General features: G+C 37.8%; 1 protein-coding gene across 1 annotated transcript in view; it reads left to right on the top strand.

Annotated features, from left to right (window-relative positions):
• LOC308687934 (adhesion G protein-coupled receptor E1-like) overlaps window positions 1-18,350 on the top strand; it is a gene marked incomplete at its 5' end in the record, with an annotated part of 38,225 nt that extends 19,875 nt beyond the window's left edge. Inside the window, 10 exons of the mRNA XM_081360752.1 lie at window positions 9,885-10,046; window positions 10,696-10,815; window positions 13,348-13,529; window positions 13,639-13,800; window positions 16,761-16,967; window positions 17,045-17,277; window positions 17,500-17,566; window positions 17,652-17,743; window positions 17,818-17,980; window positions 18,248-18,350. Of these exons, the coding sequence (XP_081216878.1) occupies window positions 9,885-10,046; window positions 10,696-10,815; window positions 13,348-13,529; window positions 13,639-13,800; window positions 16,761-16,967; window positions 17,045-17,277; window positions 17,500-17,566; window positions 17,652-17,743; window positions 17,818-17,980; window positions 18,248-18,304 (1,445 nt within the window). The 3' untranslated portion in view covers window positions 18,305-18,350. The remainder of the gene's footprint in view (window positions 1-9,884; window positions 10,047-10,695; window positions 10,816-13,347; window positions 13,530-13,638; window positions 13,801-16,760; window positions 16,968-17,044; window positions 17,278-17,499; window positions 17,567-17,651; window positions 17,744-17,817; window positions 17,981-18,247) is intronic.
• Between the last annotated feature and the right edge of the window lie 3,833 nt (window positions 18,351-22,183).

Here is a 22,183-nt window from a genome sequence, read left to right as displayed (position 1 = left end):
TTTTCCTTTGTGTTCAGCAGAACAAAGAAATTCATACAGGTTTGGAACAACTTGAGGGTGAGTAAACAATGATAGAATTTTCATTTTTGGGTGAACTATCCCTTTAAGTTTCCTGATTCACTGATCTCATCCAAAATCTAATAACCATTAATAAAGTTGTTGTGCCATTAGTAAATTAAAGTTTTGCATGAAAATATTGTATCCAGAAAATCAATTATTCTCAACCCTGCTTATAGACCCCCAACACTGCACATTTTGTGTGTCTCCCTAATCGAACACACCTGATTCAACTCATCGGCTCATTGCACAACAAAAACACCAGTGTTAAATTAAGGGTACATTTACTCGACAACAATACGCTTAAAATGGAGGGTTTATCCTTGAGTTTTCCGCGTACAGTCGACACCATTGTCAAAATGATCCACATTCACATGGATCCGCAAAAACGACTAATTTCTGCTGCCGGGCCATTAGATGGCGATGAAACACTATAGACTGAACACGTGCATGACATCATCATCTTCAGAGATTTGCGTTTTTGTAGTTTACACGGAGACCGTTTTCAAAAACGTCCACTTTGAAACCGGGTTTCAAAAGTTTACGGTTTCTGGCACCCATAATGCCGTTTTCATGTAAATTAACGGTCAAAATGCATACAAATATTTACGTTTTTAGTTCAAAATGGTGTCATGTAAACAGCCCCTAACTCTGCTCAGAGTCTGACTTCAAACTTCAAAGTGTTGAAAGTAAATGAGTGATTAATTGAGTGACGATAGACCATTAGCGAAGACACCTGATATTAACAATCAGGATCACTGAAGGAAAGAGGAAATTATGCTGGAACTGACTAGTCAAATTTGTCAGAATTTTTTGGCTCTCCAGCAGTAGATTTACTTGAGCCTTATTGCAGCCGTATTTGTAATAAATTTACTAGGGCCGTATTGGTAGTTTTCTTCATCTTCTTCAGAAAAGTTTAAAATAAATTCAACTAGCCTAGACAAAAGGCTGACTTGGCATTTTTTATGCTTAAGGATTGGTCAGGCAAATTGGCCGATATTTCTCAAACTGTGCTGGTAAATATGTTTACAATTTTATTTATTTGCATTTGTAAATTTGTCTGAATGTTTGGTGTGTGAGTGTGTTTATCTAAGAGTGTGTGAAATGTGCATTTGCAGAACATGGCATTTTTTATAACATGAAATTAATGTCTGCACACAAGCTAGTGTATATTAAGTTATTTACTTATTATTTTTATTTGTTATTTCATTTTTTGACTGAGAGGAGACTTTATGTCCATATATGATAAAAATCTACAGGCAACGTCTCTTCATTCCCATATTTATGGTCGCATCCATCATTCTATTTCTGATCATTTATTTTTTCTTTAATTCTGACTGCTGCTAATCTATTAATCTTGTTTAGCACAGTGATTTACACTGATAGTTTTATGTGCTGGTAACATGAGTTCTGCTCCTAATGGAGAAACATCATAACAGTTTAAAGTGAGACACTGACTTTCACTCTGGACTAAGATCAAAATTAATAAAATATAACATAAATGGATAGGAATTTTCTAAAGTTTTGTCTGACGCAGATGTATTTTGTTATTGTCTTCATGCTGATTTTTTTCTTGCAGATATAAATATAACGCTGGAGAAAGGATGCACCGTAAGTTGAGTTTCTGAAATTGAAGTTTTATATTTTAACAATATAAGTGCATGGTCTTAAAGGGTCGTCTCTATTCTCTTAATGAGTAATGGGTGTGTTTTGGGCGTAACATGCAACAAACCAATCAGAGTCTCATCTTGCATTCCCTTTACAAGTCAGTTGCGCTCACGTCATGGCGGATTCGCTATTTACATGACGCAATTTGGAAGCGGAAAGACTAAACGCTTCTCCAGAGAGGAAACGGATCTGCTTGTGTGCGAGGTTAAAGCGCAAGAACACCATCTACGGGACAAGCCGGATTCCACGTTATCTTTATGTACAAAATATTAATCCTTTTACATTGTAATCCTTTTGTTTTAATATCTGGCATGTTTGTTGAATGCTGCGCGTCCCTGTGTGTGTAATAAGAAGAGTGTACGCGCGTTGTGGACTTGCCTATAGGCTCATATTAGTTCATATTAGTATTAGTGTACTAACGCACTCTTTAATAACAAAAAATAAATAAATACAGCGCCATTGACTTTAGACCAGGTTTCAGTTGGTCAATGGCGCGTCAGCTCCTCAAAACAGAAACGCACCATCAATGTGCCAGAACACACCTCGTTTTCAGACCAGAAGCCCATGGCCGCACAAATGGGCGCAAATGCATCTGCTTTTTAAACAAAGTGGCGCAGGACGTGAAAATGAAAACTGCGTCAGGCTGAAACTAGCAATACACACTTGCGTAGCGCCTGGCGCTGCATTGCACCCAGTGTATGATAGAGCCTTAGAGTTGAACTAACAAAGGCAATGTTTCCATCAATGTATTGTAGCCTATGCAATTTTTGGGAAATTGCATACAATTATGTGATGAGATAACTGGACTGATCTATCTCATGACACACCATCTAAAGTTTAGTTTTGGTCATTCTGAAATGCTTGTCATCAAAATGCTTTGGTTTGATTATCTCCCAGAACTGTCACACACATTAGGCATCTGAACAAAAGATAACATGACAGTGTTACCCAGTCAACTATTTGATCTCACAGTGATCTCACCATGAGCTCTCAGGATACTCATACTATGGCAACAATGTGAGGTCAAAGTGCACAAAGCCTACCCAGCTAGCAGGGAACGTTCTCAGAACGTTGGCTAACATTCCCTACAAGTTTTGTTAATGTTTTAAAGAAAACATTTGAATGTAATGTTCAAAGAATGTTTTAAGGATGTTTTCTCATTTCAAATAATGTTTCTATAAGGTAAAATGTAAGCTAAGATATAACGTTTTAACTGTAACATTTTGAGGATGTTTTAAGAGAATGTTCCTACACAGCAAAAACTCCAGTGTTGAATTAACTCTCCTGGGAGTTTATCTGATCCACACTCAAAGGGTTAAAGTGTTAAAATATGAGTGTTAAATGAACACTGAAGAGTGTTAAAATGAATGAGATAATTAAGTTATTATTTGTGTGATGATTAAGTATTATTGAAGACACCTGATGTTAACAAGCAGAATCACCAAAGGAGAAAATCTAATTTTAAGTTACCATTATGGAGAATAGCGTTTGCTTTAGTTGGGCTCTTGACCCTTAAACTATTAGCTTTAAATTTTGTCTGGCTATTATAACCAAGTTATATCAGTCAGATGAACAAAGAGAAAGGGTGATCAGGTTGTGTTGGTTATGTTTTGACATAATAATCAATTGACCTGAATCGCTAAACACATTTACATTTAATCATTAAGCAGACACTTTTGCTCAAAGTGATTTACAGAGGACTAAAATTTAGAGTTAGGTTTGCTTTGTTGATTAAAGCAGCCCAGTGATTTTATAGCATACGATTTATAGCATTTCTGTAGAATTAAAAATATTTCTTAAAAATTCTGTTCAAAAGATGTATTATTTGGACACACAGACATCTAGATTCAGCCTGTGAATCTCAACAATGGTGACAAAAATAAAGCATGTTGCAGTGCATTCTGGGTGCCACCAATCAAAACCCATTCATGGCTCCCATCATGCATTGCAGTATGAATAAATTATGATCTGGATTGTCTTATTTATTTTGTTTGCCACCATTGTTGAGATTCATACACTCAATCTTGATGTCTGTTTGTGCCTAAAAAAATGGTTTTTCTTTTTTTAAAAAAAAAAATCAAAAAAACTTTTAAGAAATTCTCTGGATTATTTTGAACATTCTGGATCTCATTTTTAAAATCACAGTGGTGCTGTAATCAACAATATAAATCTAAGTCAGAGATTAGACTTTAAATGAGTTTTGTGATTCAGGTCAAGCGATGATTATTTCAAAACATAACCAACAACATCTGATCACTTTTTCTCTTTGTTCATCTGGCAGTTATAATGTGTAAGAATGTCCTTACAACAGCCAAACAAATTTTAAAGTAAAAAATGTAAGAGCCCAACTAAAGCAAACACTATTCTGCATAATGGCAACTTAAAAATAGTGATTTTCTCCTTCAGTGATTCTGCTTGTTTACATCAGATGTCTTCAATAATAGTCAATCATCCCTCAATTCATCACTTAATTATCTCATTAACTTTTTATTACTGGAGTTTTTGCTTTGTACGTTTTAGGAGAACATTCTGGCAACCAAAATAAAACTACCCGCTGAAAACATTATTAGAACTTCATGGTAATGTTCTCAGAACGTTTTTAGAACAAAACATTTCTAGCTGGGTAGATACCCAGCATGCATTGCAGCATGAAGCTTTTGATTGTCACCATTGTTGAGATTCATATTCACTCAATGTCTCTTTGTGTCTAAATGACATAGTAATTCACATGTTTGTGTCTAATTATGCATTCATCATCCTTCATAAATAATAATGACATTGCTGAATTTCAAACTGTATAAAGAAGAGAAAATATAATGTTTAAAAGTCACGAGCCCAACTAAAGCAAACACTGATCACCATCATGGTAACGCCAAAGGAAATAATAAAACGTCAACATCTAAAACATATTAATAAACAACATCTTAATTCCCAATAAGAACTTCTGTAGACACCTGGGGCCCTATCTTGCACCCAGCGCAATTGACTTTGTACACAGACGCATGTATCATTCCTATTTTGCACCCGCGCAAAGCGCGCTTTTCCCTCCACAGAAGCACGTCGCTAGACTAGGGAATGAACTTGCGCTCCCTGGGCGGTTCAGCGCAAAAAAAGGAGGCGTGTTCCGGCGCAAACAATCCCTGGTGCTATTTTACTGTTCCATAAAACAATTGCGCCACTGGCCAGAAAAAAAATAGTCTAAAGTCAGTGGCACGTTGCGCGTTGTTCATTATGCTATTTTAAGGGCGCATGCTTGAACATAATGTATAGCGTGCACAACGCGCACACACTTTGATTCTCTAATCTACACAGAAGCAGCAGTTTTCATTTTTGCAAATCATATTATTACAAACGATAGATAGATAGATGATAGATAGATAGATAGATAGATAGATAGATAGATAGATAGATAGATAGATAGATAGATAGATAGATAGATAGATAGATAGATAGTTTATTATAAAAGCATACATCTAGCTTACACATTTGCCCACATTATTATATACCTGTTTAACCGAAGCTAATTTGGGTGTGTTTCTCCATCCCCAATGTCACTTCTCTCTCTTTTACGGCCGTGACGTGAGCGTTGCTCTCCTCGGCTGTGAACCGCTCCTGGCGCGCGCCTGGCAAATCCGCCGTTAAAATAGCAATACGCCAAGGAAAAAGCACGTCTGCTCTTAAAGGGAATGTGAGATGATGCTCTGATTTGTTTATTTCACATTACGCCCAAACCACACCTATGAGTAATGAAGCTACTTCAGACCAACCCATTTTAGATTTGCGCCGGGCGCAAGAGTCATTTATCCCGCCGGGAAAATAGCAACAGCGCCGAGACCCGCCCACAAAGTTACTTGTGCTTTGCGCTTTGACACTTGCGTTTCAGATCGTTAAAATAGGGCCCCTGAAGTCAGTCTGGTTAGTAACTAGATGTACCGCATCGCGGTACAAAATATGACCGCCGCTCAGGCCTGCACTGGCTTTCCACAAAAATAAATGACGTGGAGTAATTTGGCTGTATTGCGTGTTTATGTATATACCTAAATAAAGTAATAGTATGTGCATGTCTGTCTGTGTGTGTGTGTGTGTGTGTGTGTGTGTGTGTGTGTGTGTGTGTGTGTGTGTGTGTGTGTGTGTGTGTGTATGTGTGTGTGTTTGTGTATGTGTGTGTCTGTGTGTGTGTGTGTGTGTGTCTGTGCGTGTATGTATGTGTGCGTACATGTGTGCGCGTGTGTGTTTGTGTGTGTGTGTCTGTGCATGTGGATTTGTATGTGTGTGTATGGGTGTGTGTCTGTGCGTGTGGATGTCAGTGTGTGTGCATGCTTGCGTTTGTTTGTATTCCTGCATGTGTGTGTGTGACAGTATCATCCTAAACCAGCAACCCTTCGCTCAACAGCACCATCTACAGGCCGATGAGTGTACAGTCACTAAATGTGCACATAAATGAATTTATTTTATACCCCCCCATGGATGAAATTCTACAAAACTTAGCAGAGGATACCCCCAGAGGATGTCAAGTTAATCATACACATGAAATATGGTGCAGTTCTGAACATCTCCACTGAAGATAGGGGCGATTAAAGCAGAATAATATTGCATTTTCATTTTTTATGGGAGGGGCGCAAATCACAAATGAGTGATTATGGGCTAGGTTGATGTGGGCCCTTAAGAGCAACATACCATAAAAATTTCTTCATCCTCGGTGCCACGGTTCAGGTAGTTATTTAGGAAACTGCATTTTTGGGGGTTTGGGGGGGCCCAGCGCCGGGGGGGGGAGTGGCCCCTGGGGACCAAACGAAATTTTTCCGTAGAAGTCTAGTGGGGCTACATGACCACCAAATGTCATGTTCCCCTGTGTTTCGGTGTCCCTGGTATCGTTGACAAAAAATTTACGGGGACCCCAGCGCAGGGGGGGGGGAAGTGGCCCCCGGGGACCAAACGAAATTTTTCCGTAAAAGTCTAGTAGACCAACATACCATAAAAATTTCTTCATCCTCGGTGCCACGGTTCAGGTAGTTATTTAGGAAAAACATGCATTTTTTTGGGGTTGGGGTGGGGCCCAGCGCAGGGGGGGAGTGGCCCCCGGGGACCAAACGAAATTTTTCCGTAGAAGTCTAGTGGGGCTACATGCCCACCAAATTTCATGTTCCCCGGTGCTTCGGTGTCCCTGGTATCGTTGACGAAAAATTTACGGGGGCCCCAGCGCGGGGGGGGGGGGGGGAGTGGCCCCCGGGGACCAAACAAAATTTTTCCGTAAAAGTCTAGTAGACCAACATACCGTAAAAATGTCTTCATCCTCTGTGCCACGGTTCAGGTAGTTATTTAAGAAAAACTGAATTTTTTTGGGTTTGGGGGGGCCCAGCGCGGGGGGGGAGTGGCCCCCGGGCACCAAACTAAATTTTTCCTTAGAAGTCTAGTGGGGCTACATGCCCACCAAATTTCATGTTCCCCGGTGCTTCGGTGTCCCTGGTATCGTTGACGAAAAATTCACGGGGGCCCCAGGGTGGGGGGGGAAGTGGCCCCCGGGGACCAAACAAAATTTTTCCGTAAAAGTCTAGTAGACCAACATACCATAAAAATTTCTTCATCCTCGGTGCCACGGTTCAGGTAGTTATTTAGGAAAAACTGCATTTTTTTGGGTTTGGGGGGGCCCAGCGCGGGGGGGGAGTGGCCCCCGGGGACCAAACGAAATTTTTCCTTAGAAGTCTAGTGGGGCTACATGCCCACCAAATTTCATGTTCCCCGGTGCTTCGGTGTCCCTGGTATCGTTGACGAAAAATTCAGTAAGGTGACGGGAAAAAAAAAAAAAAACTGGGTTATTATTGGGTTTCATCTGAGCTTTGAGGAGCAAGTATTTTTATGCACAATTTTTTTTTATGTATTTATGCAATATTAATTTTTTTTGCTCAATTCGTAACTGGAAATGGTTTATTAGTTCAAAGAGTAGTGCAATAAAATATGCATTGTAGATATCCGTTATGTAAAATATGTATGTGCTGTTCTATTTATTGTTGCTACACAGCAAAATCCCCAGTGTTAAATTAACACTCCTCAGTGTTTATATGTGTCCACACTACAGAGTGTTAAAAATGAACACTGAAGCAGTGTTGAAGTTAATGAGATAATTAAGTGATTAATTAAGTGATGATTGGCCATTAGTGGTGACACCTGATGATAACAAGCAGACTCACTGAAGGAAAGAGAAACAAGAACAGAAAAAAGAGAAACACAAGAACTACTGACTTCGAGCCATTATTGCACTTATTATTTTACCAGTTTGACTTTATTTCTGTCATACATCTACACACTGTCTTATTTAGATTTAACAGAAGTTTAGATGGTAATGTTTTATGGAATGTTTCGTTTCATGTCACCATTATGGTGGCCAGTGTTTGCTTTAGTTGGGCTCTTGACCCTTTCCTTTTGAACATTAGTATTTCCCTGGCTGCTCCAACTCTGTGTTTATAGAGCATATGTGTTGTGGCAAGAGTAACTATGATTTGGGCTGTGTTTCCTGAAAACATCGCAAGCCTAATTTGATCTTATAGACCATTTGTTGCAGTTGGTCTGCAGTCAAGTAAGGCTTAAGATGCTTTTGGAAATGCAGCCCTGGTTATGTTTTGATGATGAAATTACTAGTGGCCTGATTCAATGATGTCATCCAGCATTTTAAACTGATTATCTAATTGTTTTATTAATTTTTCAAAACAGTAGTTACTTCCAGCCATTTTTAAACATTTGAAGTTTTTAAAATCACACACTGAAATCAAGAATTTACATATGAATCTCAACAATGGTGACAATCAAACAAATGCTTAATGTTGCAGTGCATGATGGGAGCCACCAATCAGAACGCATCAATGGCTGACATCATGCATTGCAGCATGAATAAATTATGCAGCTGAATTGTCCTGTAATTTTCATTGTTTTTTCTGTTGGCTTTTATTTTGCTATTGTTTTGTTCTGACTTTAGTAGCTTGTTTTGTGATGTTCAGAGTTGATCTGTTTGTCACTAGTTTGTTTAATGTCACCATTGTTGAGATGCATATGCTGATTCTTGATGTCTGTGTGTTTAAACACAATAACTTCTTAGCTCAAAGTATTTTAAAAATTGTTCATATTGCTGTTGGATCTCAAACTGTAGAATCACAGGACTAGAATCACCAATACTAAAACGAGACATCAAGCATAGTCAAAGATTTAGACTCCGAATTACATAAGTGAATCAGGACACTACGTGATGATAATGTCATTATCACCAAAACATATTGTGAGCAGGTCATGTTTTCTCTTGCAGTAACAAATGTGCTTTATAAACACAGTGTTGTAGCAACCAAAGAAAAAACAAATATTAACAAAATGAAAAGAGTCAAGAGCCCAACTAAAGCAAACACTGACCACCATAATGGTAACTTGAAAAGAATAATTCAAGAAAACATTACCATCTAAACTTCTGTTGAATCTCAAGAACTTTTGTCGATGTATGACAGAAATAAAGTCAAACTGGTAATAATAAGTGCAACAATGTGTAATGACTGGAAGTCAGTTGTAGTTCTTGTGTTTCTCTTTTTTCTGTTATTGTTTTTTCTCTTTCCGTCAATGACTCTGCATATTAACATCAGGTGTCACCACTAATGGCCAATCATCACTTAATTAATCACTTAATTATCTCATTAACTTCAACACTGCTTCAGTGTTAATTTTAACACTCTGTAGTGTGGACACATATAAACACTGAGGAGTGTTAATTTAACACTGGGGATTTTGCTGTGTAGATTTGTGTTGTGTGTCTGTACTAACATCACTGAACCTTCACAGTGACCTTCAGTGCAGTAACAATACATGTTTGGCTCTCTGTTAATATTGAAAAACATGATCAAAATCAACAGCTTTCACAATTGTGATTTCAGAGTCAGAACTGTTTCCAAAATCTTCTTGAGAAGATCGAGAACATCACATCACAAGTGCTCTCTGTGACTGTAAGTCTTCAAGAGAACAATAATCAAATAATCAAACATTTGTCAGTTATATACTGTAGATAACATATGATTGACAAAACAGTGCTGTCTTATTTGCTCTGTTGACATTTACTGTGACACTGTTTATCTGATCAATAAATTAGACTGTGACCAACATTTTGACTGTGGCCTTCAACGCTTCAGGGAAGATTTTAGAGTCATCTTCATCATCTTCATCATCTGTCAGCCCAGCTGAACTAGCCTCCTATGGAAACCGTGTGTTAAAAACCAGTGAGAAACTCATCTCTACATTGGTGAAGCCGACAGACACGAGTGACAATGTCAGTTTGACTCTTGCTGTTGTAGGTGAGTGGAGAAACTGTTATTATTGATGATGAAACTGAGATTATATATGATGTCAGGGAGTTTATATAGTCTAGAGAGCAGCGGTGGATCACGGGTGTCAGACGGTGAGGACGGTAAATGCAGCTACAGTAACTACATAACTGTGAAGAATTACAAATATTTTACTGCTCTTTTTGTTGTTGATGTCAAAGGTCAGTATTTTGGTTCAAAGTCATTCATCATTTGGTAGAAGCTCGTCACATTAGACAGGTTCCAGATGGACAGGTCTGTGTCCTGATAAACACTCATCCTGAAAAACCATGAAAAATTGTTTGATTTTAAGGACATTTTGGACATTTGGATTTGGAAGTTATACCACTTGGGAACCGAAGCACTTGTACAGTACTTGGCTATACAGTGTACTGTAAGATCTAACATTCGACCTCAAGATGACCTTACAGTTAATAGTGATTAATTTAATCTGTTAACTGAATAAATGTTAATATAAGTAAACCTAAAGGGTTCATCAGAGATGAAAACCCAACAATAGTGAATATTCATTTTATTTGTTTGTCTTTTGTGCAAATTCAATGGAATTGGACTTTCATAAAAATATAATAATTGTAAATAAATTTATATATCACATAACTGCTTGTTTGTTTTTAATCAGAGGTTGAAGTCTTCATGGTTGGACCACAGGTCACCTTAGATAAAATCCCTCGACTTGAGACAACAAATTCTTCTGTGGACATCGATCTCATTGGGATCGCCAAGAACAACAATGAAACAAGTAGGTTTGAAACATCTTAGAGTTATCATCAATATTGCTGGACCTCACGCTGCAGTAACACAGGGTTTGTGATGTGAATATATTAATGGTACAACACAATTGTTAGATTCAAATTACCTCAGTGAATGAGGTTATTTTTATTATGATTATAAGACCATCAAGTAACCATAATCACCTGATCTCATTTCACTTTAGCTTTCTTTGCTGCTGCAAATGTGTTTGACAAACACACTATCACAGCGCCAAAAACCGATAAAATATATAATAAGAGTTAAGAGCCCAACTAATGGAAACACTAATCACTGTTATGGTGACTTCAAATGAAACACATTAGAGTTAAACCTCTGTTAATTCTCAATTAGGGCTGGGCGATATATCGCACGATATTGTTATGCGCATCTCGTCAGTAAAGCCGGTTCCTTGATTAGTAGTAAATCACCATCACCTGCTTTCAGATGGAGCGGCATTTACTACAAAGAGCCGTAATTAACTGACAAGCTGAGCCATATCGCATTAATATCGCGGACGTATCGCCAGCGATATTTAATGCGATATGGCTCAGCTTGTCAGTAAACTACGGCTCTTTGTACACAGCGAAACATCCAGTGTTAAATTAACACTCCTGGGAGTGTATGAGTCCACACTCAAGAGTGTTTAAGTTAATGAGATAATTAAGTGATTAATTTAGTGATGATTGACTATTATTGAAGACACCTGATGTTAACAAGCAGAATCACTGAAGAAGAAAATCACAAATTGTAAGTTACCATTGTGGTGATGGGTGTTTGCTTTAGTTGGTCTCTTGAGCCTTATGTGTTTACTTTAGACTTTGTTTGGCTGTTGTATCTGAGTTATAACTGCCAGATGAGCAAAGAAAAAAGTGTTTTAATAGTGTTGGTTACATTATGACATTCATCATTTGAACTTTATCACTGAACTTAATAAGATCCTTCTTTCTGACTTCGATGTATGTTGTTGGTTGCAGCATTACTGTGAATCTGCATAAATGCCCAGAATTTTTAATATAATATAAAATATTTCTTAAAGTTATTACAATTTTTTTTTTTTTTAAGGCACACACAGATGTCAAGATTCAGTCAATGTTTCTCAACAATGGTGACGAGCAGAATATTCAATTAGGAAAAGTAAATTACATAGACAATTCAGATCATAATTTATACATACCGCAATGCATGATGGGAGCCATTAATGAGTTGTGATTGGTGGCAGCCACTGCAACATGCTTTATTATTGTCACCATTGTTGAGATTCACAGGCTGATTATTGATGTCTGTGTTTCTAAATAAATTCATTTGAAAGTCTTTTGATCAGGACAATGTTTATTAAATATTTTTGAATTACAAGTAAAATACTGATAATTGTAAGCTGAAGAATCACAAAACTGCAGCTAACAAATCAAACCAAACTATGTCAATAAGTTTTCTTTTTCAGATCACAGCATGATTATGTCAAAACATAACCAATACTATCAGATCACACTTTACTTTGTTCATTTAACTGTTATAAATCAATAACAGCAGACAAACAACAGTAAAAATTAAAGTATACATAAAATGGTCTAGAGCCCAACTAAAGCAAACACCCATCACAATAATGGTAACTTACAATTTGTGATTTTCTTCTTCAGTGATTCTGCTTGCTAACATCAGGTGTCTTCAATAATGTTCAATCATCACTAAATTAATCACTTAATTATCTCATTACCTTTAACAGTCTTGAGTGTTAATTTAACACTCTTATTTTAACACTTTACACTCTTGAGTGTGGACTCATATACACTTACAGCCCCAGGCAACACATTCGCCCCAGGAGTGTTAATTTAACACCGCTCCATCTGAAAGCAGGTGATGGCGATTTACTACTAATCAAGGGAACCGGCTTTACTGATGAGATGCGCCTAACAATATCGCGCGATATATCGCCCAGCCCTATTCTCAATAAAAACTTTTGTAGACGTCTGACAGAAATAAAGTCAGTCTGGTTAGTAATAAGTGAAGCTGGTAATGCTGTTTGTGGAGTTGTTTAATCCTCCTCTGCTGAGATCTTCACAGATTTAATGTCTTCTTTTCTCTTCAGTTGATTCATCTAAGACTGTGTCTGAAGTCAGTTGTAGTTCTTGTGTTTCTGCTCGTCTCTTTTTCTGTTCTCTTCTTTCCTTCAGTGATTCTGCTTGTTAACAGGCTTATTAACGCTGAGATGACTCTATATTTAATATACATAGATTTTGTGGCTCAGATAAGGTCCAGTTGTGGTTTATTTCTTTGCTCTTGGCTGACATGTGGCATTGCTATGGCCTGCTTGTTGCCCAGATCTGGCAAACAGGAGCGGTCCGCCCAAGGGCCGTCATTCCAAGCTGCATGTGGGCCAAATGTGGGCCGGATCTGGGCCGACACAATGTTACTATGTGGGTTACCACTAAGCCACATTTGCTTATTATAAATGTTTTTTTTTTATTGTTTTTGTTATTGTTTTAGTATTGTAAACATGTAAGCTTCTGTTTCTGTCACACAGGATCAGCTGCTGTGGCTTTCATGAGTTATAACACAATGGAGAATCTACTGAAGCCCGACTTCTTCAACACATCAAATGACACGATTAAAACCATGATGTCCACTGTGATCTCAGCTACTCTTCCCAAAACCACCAACACTGCACTCACCAAACCAGTCAACTTCACCTTCAAACACATCAGAGTGAGAGACTGAAATGTGTTTTTGTCCAACCTGAGAACTGATGAACATCTGAAAACATCAAATATTCAGTGTTGTTATATTTTCTACATGTTATTTCTTCTTTCTGCAGGAGTTTGACCCCAACGGTTCTCTGTCCTGTGTGTACTGGAACATCAGCGAGTGGATTGTAGATGGTTGTTCTGTTTTAGAGACCAACAGCAACTACACTGTGTGTTCCTGTGTTCATCTGTCCACATTCGCCGTCATCATGCAAACCAGCCGCCCATCAGAGGTACGAGAACATTAACCCTCTGGGGTCTGGGGTGTTTTTGGGGTCCTTGAGATGTTCTGACATGCCCTGACATTTGTGCTTTTTTCAGTTGCTTATAAACATATCAATGGCAAAAAAATATTACACTCTATTTAGCACAAACAGGGCTACCATGATATGTGAGCCACATGTATGTACACAGGCCCGGCGTCAAGGGGGGGGGCTTAACCTCAAGCCCCCCCTTGCGGTGATCTGAATGATGATTATGTGACTGAGTGTTCGTGCAGGGTTCGCCTAAACACTTTATGAATAAGATAACAATAAACGAGAACTGCCTGAACTGTTCTTTACTTTAGGCTATTAAACGTCTTTTCACACACGTGAGAGGAAAATCCGAAAATGACCTTAATTGCCTATCTACTAGCCCCGAGGTTAAAATGCATTGCACACATAGAACGAGCGCCAGCACATCCAGAATTAATGCATCATATACACAATCAAACATAAGGTCTGTTACAATTATTAGGCTACTTTTATTATCAAATCAATATTACAATTAATTAGCCCCGCAATAATCTCATAGCGCATCACTGCATAACCGACGTGCAGCGATGAAGATGTTATATTAGTCCTCATTTAAAAAACAATGTGTTTAACACGAAATAAATCTCATTTTTTTCACCATGGGCCACCAGAGAAATATTAAGAAATTAAATAAAGGTTAGGCCTATACGTTATCAGCACATGTTGAGTAGATTCAGCTCTCATCGGTCAGTTTTTATTTTCACTTTCTATAGTGAAAAATTGAATGGGATTTGATAGTAATTCTCTACCGACATAACTCTCGCTCAAAGTGCTGGCCTTCATAGTTTAAAACGCAAATATTTCAAATGTTGCGACGTGACGTTTTTCTTTTTCAACAATTGCGCAGAATGATGGACAACAATCAAATTTCACCGCGATATCCCCGCGAAATATTTCCAATCACATTTCACGCACGTCTTATTAACACACCCCCCCCCCCGCCCGCCCGTCACGCAAGACCACCTAAGAATTGTAAAAGCCCCCCCAAGTAGTTTGTCCTGGAGTCGGGACTGTATGTACATGTTTTCATTTTTGAGAGAATAATGTTTATGCATGGTTATTGAAAAAACTAAAAATGAAAGTTTCTGAAATAAGGCCACAAAACACATACTAAATATATGTCAATAAGACTTTTGACTAATGGATGTCGTCGCCTAGAGTGAAAATCATCCTGCCTAATCATTCACATAAAACGATACATTGATTTAAGTTTTGCAAAACACTTTTAGTTTGGAAAGGCAATTTGTGGATGGAGCGTAAACAATCATGCATATTTAGTAGTTCACACCTGATGAGACAATGCCCCTGCATACTTAATGTGCCATTCATTCAGGTGTGTCACCTATAGTTAACTTAAATATACAAGCTTCATAAAAATGATCATTCTAGAAGAAAATTTCAGATGGCATTTAGAGGCTTTTGCATCTGAACTCTTCATACACACACACACACACACACACACACACACACACACACACATATATATATGCATATATATATATGCACACACACACACACACACACACACACACATATATATATATATATATATATATATATATATATATATATATATATATTGTGTATATTTATACACAAATATTTTATATACATTTTTTTTTTCACACATTGTGCTTGCAAACTGTATAATATCCAAGGTAAACAGGTCTAGTAATTGTGCAGTTAATTCTCATACTGTATTTTCAGTTTTGGAATATTTATCCTCTCCCCAAATCTGTTACTAATAAAACACAATACAAATTATTTAAAGAAAAAAAAGTATATTTACCTTTTAATAGTTTGTTTACATCTACCTTGTAAATATATTTTTTTATTAAAAAGGTTACAATTACAACAACAGTTCAAGTGTAATCTTACAGTATATTCTACAGTAAAAACTGTACCCAAATCTACCCAAATCTGTTGTCTTTCATATTTCGCCTGGCAACGTTGTCTTTATGAAATATTAGGGCATATACATGTTAATTTGCAGTTTAATACGTTGCTTATACAAATAACCTACATTTTATTTCAACAAATATTTCAGTCGATTTTTACTCAACTCAGTATAGCAATACAGTTTGCTAAAACATCATCATTCATTCACACACGTGATTTAAATTTAAACTGTCATCTCTGCCGTTCATTCATTCATAAACAGAAACTTACAACTGTATTCCTCAGCTCAGTCTGATCCTTGCTCCTCGATATACCCGCACTTCTGAGGTACATTTTCCATTATTATTATTCCTCAGCACTGCGAGACGGTGTAAACAAGTAATGATCTGAATAAACTTGTGTTTCTCGAGCTGATATGGGGGCGTTCACAGGATTGCGCGGATTGCCTCAGCCATTTGGGTTTGAATAGCGTGCACTCTCCGTGGGCGTGTCACATTACATTTGAATGAGCTGTAATGAGCTCGACTGGAATCGCTCTCTTTTAATACAGATTTCACAAGATGAGAATATTTGTTTTTTATATAAATTACTTCATTTAAAAGAAGAGAATTCAAGCTTCATGCCCGTGTGACTGTATGTCTGTTTGACTGAGTATTCGCTGAGTTATTGTTAATTTTCGGACGCGTTTCAGAATGGACTACACTGACAGAGAGAAGGCAGAACTCGCATCACGTTTATTTTTCTTTATTTGGCAAAAAGCACAACACTTTGTTTTTATTGTGAGTATACACAAAAATAATACACATTTAACAGAATCGATTGATGTATGAAACTCCTATGGAAAATCAAAGTCAACAGAGTATTTATGAGTTTCTTTTACACTGATAAAAAAAAGCGAGCTGGTATCGCCGGCTATACCGCCGACCTCAGGGGGTTAAAAGTGAGCGTTGAAGAACAGCACAGATTTGGCATTCATGTACTCTGACATGTTTTCTCAGAGTGACTCATTGCTGGAGCTGTTGAATTTGGTGTGTGTGATCGTGGGGCTGGTGTTCTTCAGTTTGGCCCTGTTGACCTTTGCCCTTTGTCAGTGGAGTCCTGGAGTGAATAATGTGGCTCGAATCAACATCTGTGTGAGTCTTCTGTTGGCTCACCTTCTGTTCCTGCTCACACAACAGTTCCTGAGCCTCATACGCCCTCATCAGGTGAGGATGATGAAGGAGCCCTACAGCTCAGCACAGTCTCACTGAGAATCATCATAACCGTCTCTCATGATCTCCAGGTGTTGTGTGCCGTGATATCAGGTGTGCTGCAGTTCCTCTTTCTCTCCGGCTTTGTGTGGATGTTCATTGAAGCTGTGCTGCTCTTCATCTGTGTGAAGAACCTATCACAGATCAGCTCCAAAAAGAGGGAGGTACTTAGCAGTGGATTCCTGTGTGTGATTGGATATACGGTTGCTCTGGTTGTGGTGGCCGTGTCTGTCGGGCTGTTTCCTGAAGGATACGGCAGCGAACAGTGAGTTATTGTTGTTGTTGTTGTTGTTGTTGTTGTTTTAAGTTCATTTGATTAGAGGCAAATAATGCAGCTTGTGACTTTTGTGACATTTCTAATCTGATAAAAAAAAAACTTACACACACTGTAAAAGCACATACAATATTAAAAAGACTAAAAAAGTCAACACCAGACAGTATTTTTGCCAAGTTCATACAGTTCTTATATTATGTTTCCTCTAAACAGGTGCTGGATTAAAATTGATAAAGGTTTTATCTGGAGTTTTCTGGGTCCTGTTTGTGTCATACTAGTAGTAAGCACATATCTTGTTTCCTCATGATTTTAATTTATATTACAGGGAAAACAAGGTGATTAATTATTATTGTTCTACTTTTCAGTTAAACATGATTCTCTTCATCAACATCATCATCAATCTGAACTCAACTCTCAAAAATCTGAACGCTGAAGTTTCACAGATGAAACAAACCAAGTAACAAACATTCAGATTCAAACACTCCATACAAAAAAGTAGTCAATAAATACACTTTAACTCTTTCTCTGCAGGATTATGACAGTTAAAACACTGGCTCAGTTTGTGATTCTTGGATGCTCCTGGATTCTGGGTTTCTTCACTAATGGCAGGAAGGAGCTGGAGATCCTCTTCCTGATCTTGAACTCCCAGCAGGGAACCTTCATCTTCCTGGTCTATTGTGTCCTCAATAATGAGGTCAGCCATGTTTAAAATAATTTTTGTTCTCTGTAATTATTTCAACCATTTTATCATCACACTCCATAGGAAAACCATTTCACTCTCTTCAGAGACAGTATATAAAAGTAAAGTATCTATATTTACTTCTGAAATTGCAAATCTAGTCTCTTTAAACATGTTTTCTTACCTGTTTATTATAAGGAAATTCCACTGTGGTTCATGAGTTTTCGAGGTTAAATGGGTGTCATGAAGTCACTCAGCTCCTCTCGTCTCATTCTTGTCCAGGTCAGACAGCAGTTCAGGAAGTTCTTCAGATGTCTTTGCTGTGTCAAACAACACTGAGGACTACAGCAATCACGATCAGGAAATAAAAAGTGTCATTATTATACGTGTATTTTATATAATAGAGTGAATGTTTTGGGAATTTTAAATTCATAATTCAACTTGAATGACAGAAAAACATGTTATACGAGTGTCTTATTTTATAGAAGTTAATGTTTAAAAAAAATTAAATAGTCTTTCACTGTAAAAATGAATACGCTATATCTACTCAATAAAATTGTGACAACAAATTACAAGTAGCCTGGATGCCAGCCGAACTTAGCCCCGCCCACAACATTTTTAGGTCGGGAAGTTCGGTCTGGACTCGATCCGTTGAGGAGCTATTATGCCCGAACAAAAATAGTTCGGACCAATCAAATTATCAGGGCGGGCTTTATATGATGATGGACAGATGAGCAACGCAACGTAATCATCCACGTAACCAACGAGCGCTTGGGTTGAATTTGTTTACAACAAAGATGACTGCTGCTGGAGAATTATTTCACAAGTTCACACTTACAAATAAGTCAGATAGAATAAATGCATCTTTGGCGTGCTGTCCGAGGAGAGGCTCCGGGCTCGGTATTCGGCCCGAACCCAAAGCCAACTTTTCCTTTTTATTTGTTGCATGAGGCATGTGTCTAATATCTCTTGTTGCAGGCACTTGACCACTGGCTTTTCTTTACAAAGAACAATTGAAATAAAACTCAAGGAACTAAGCATATTTGTCTTTTATTAAACATTTAATGAAAAGTGTTTTTTTTTTTTTGGCAATGTTGTGTAATTTGGCACATGCAACAATGTCACAGGTCCTGTCAGGTGTGCAACCCTCAGACTTTTCAGACACTGACATCTTCCCTTTAGTTAGCCAAAGTTTATTTCATTGTGTGCCCTTGTCCTGGCTAGAGCTGCATTGTAACTGGTTTGGGTCAGGGAATGGGGTCATAAAACACCTGTCTGCAGGAAATGCAGTTCTGTTAGGATCAGCATAACTGTATGTAATACAGTGTATGTAATTATAATATTGCTGGACCTCACGCTGCAGTAACACAGGGTTTGTGATGAGAATATATTAATGGTACAACATAATAATGAGTTTCAAATTATCTCAGTGAAACAGGTTATTTCATGATGATTATAAAACCATCAACAGGTAACCATCATCACCTGATCTCATTTCACTTTAGCTTTCTTTGCTGCTGCAAATGTGTTTGACTAACACTCTGTCACAGCCACCAAAGAAGACAATAGATATAATAAGAGTTAAGAGCCCAACTAATGGAAACACTATTCACTGTAATGGTGACTTTAAATGAAACACATTATAGTTAAACCTCTGTTAATTCTCAATAAAAAACTTCTGTAGACGTCTGACAGAAATAAAGTCAGTCTGGTTGGTAATAAGTGAAGCTGGTAATGCTGTTTGTGGAGTTGTTTAATCCTCCAGTTCTGGTTTATTTCTTTGCTCTTGCCTGAGATGTGGCATTGCTATGGCCTGCTTGTGGCCCAGATCTGGCAAACAGGAGCGGCCCACCCAAATGCCATAAGTCCACACTGCATGTGGGCCAGATCATCTTTCCATGTGTGCCAGATGTGGGCCGGATCTGGGCCGTCACAATGTTGCTATGTGGGCAGTATTTCCATTAGTTGGTAGGGCTGGGCGATTTAAATCGCGATATTGTTATGCGCATCTCATCAGTAAAGCCGGTTCCTTGATTAGTAGTAAATCACCATCACCTGCTTTCAGATGGAGCTGCATTTACTACAAAGAGTAAATCCTGCTCCATCTGAAAGCAGGTGATGGTGATTTACTACTAATCAAGGAACCGGCTTTACTGACGAGATGCGCATAACAATCTCACGATATATATCGCCCAGTCCTAGTTAGGACCCACTCAGGCATCAGGTTGATCAGACCTGTGCTCTCTCTAACACCTCTTCCAGCAGCGACCCAGTCTCCCAGAGGTCTCCCATCCAGATGAAGACTGGGTTCAACCCTCCTGAGCTTTGGTGGGAGTGCAGGCGAAAGCTTCAGGTTGATCGCTGCTGGCTGGAGCTTCAGGTCTCCTCACCACAGCTCTCTCCAGACACTGGTGGTTGCAACAATGGTGACAATAAAAACAAAGAAGCTTGGGAATCAAGGATGAGATTGTATTATATATGAAGCCACCCATCATGCATTGCAGCATGAGACTTTTTTGTTTTGATTGTCACCATTGTTGTGATTCATATGCACAATCTTGATGTCTGAGTGTGACTGCATGATCAACTTAATCCAAATATGTTAGGCCCATGATTTTTTATTCACTTTTGGTATTATTGATCATTAAAGAACATGTATGATTTTCTGTGATGATATTATAATCTAGTCTTTATTTATTTCATACTAACATTTTTTTTTTGTTTAGAATGTTTTAGTTGATGCTTTATTGAGAATAATTAAGTTTGATTATCAGGGTTCGCTTTAGTTGTGCTCTTGACCAGAAGTGTTAAACATTAGTTTTTCTCTGGCTGCTGATAGGAATCCAAGAGAAACTCAAATCAGATGATGTTGGTCCCTTTAGTGATGATTGTCATTATGTAATGGCCTGGTTTATTGATACTATTTAAGATCTGATTATATTTATATTGATCTGATTGAGTTGTTAAATGTTGTGTTGTAAATTTTCCATGCCAATACTGTGCTGTGATACTCAGAAAGATTTTATAAAGTTATTATACAAAACTTTTTTTGACAGGATCATATAGACACAGACAACAATGGTGACTATGAAAGAAATTCAGCTCAACTTTGAAATCATCACAAAACCAGCTAAAGTCACAAAAAAGCTTTGTTGATTGTCACCATTGTTGAGATACATATGTTGATTGTAGATGTCACTATACTGCTAAAAAAAAGAAAAAAAAGAAAGAATTTTTGTAGAATATATATTGTTTTTTAATTGCAGATTATCAAATTGTTATAATGCTGATGCCACAATAGCAAAATGGTCATTTGAAAAATTGTTATATTAAACATCTATATCTATATGTTTCATAAACTCCACTTATGTAATCAGAGATTTGATTCTGAATCACATGAGTAAATCAGGTCACCATATGATGACTATAACATCACCAATTAGTGACTAAAATCATCTGGTGAGATAAATATGTATCAAATAAACAGTTAAAGCAGCAAGAGAAAAGCTAATGTTAATCTTTATTAATAAAAAATAACTTTTTTTGGTAAAAGATAAAATTAGTGAATTTTTGTTCTTTATGATGTTTAAAACTATAGACCTCTCACCATCTTTGTTTCAGGCTTTCTATGCAACAAATTATTAGCCTGGCTCCGCCCTCCTACGTACTTCCGCTCAATTTCATTTTCCTTCAGTACTACGTCTGGGACTGCTGTATATTCTTAGGTTTCCAGAATAAAAATTTTTGTAGGACCAATCAGCGAATAGAGGGAGTGGCTGAGAACGATGACGTTGATGTGATCACACACATGACTAGCGTCGGCCAATAGTGAGCCTACGTGTGACGTACAACACACAGACGCACTGCTTTATCAAGACTCGAGGAACAGAGAGAAGGAAATGAATAGTGGAATAAAGTCGGTTTTTTTTTTTTTTTGCGCACAAAAAGTATTCTCGTCGCTTTATAAACTTTATAAAAAACAGACATCTTATTCTAAACATAATCCTCTGATCATTCGGACGACCACACGTTAGCGATTGGCTATGGCAGATCCTGAGTGACTCTGGGCAGATCCAATAGTTTTGAACTTTAACAGAGAACCCGCCTTCAAGGAAGTAAACGTTTCTCAATGGAGCGAGGCCAGACTCTCTGTACAAATGAAATGTACGAGAGTCTGGTAGAACCAGGCTAACAAATTATGTGTTTTGGTTAACAATG

This window comes from Scardinius erythrophthalmus (genome assembly GCF_964197995.2).
Source record: "Scardinius erythrophthalmus genome assembly, chromosome: 3".
Lineage (NCBI taxonomy): Eukaryota > Metazoa > Chordata > Actinopteri > Cypriniformes > Leuciscidae > Scardinius > Scardinius erythrophthalmus.
The sequence above is the reverse complement of the archived record's forward strand: the minus strand, read 5'-3'. Positions and strand labels throughout refer to the sequence as shown.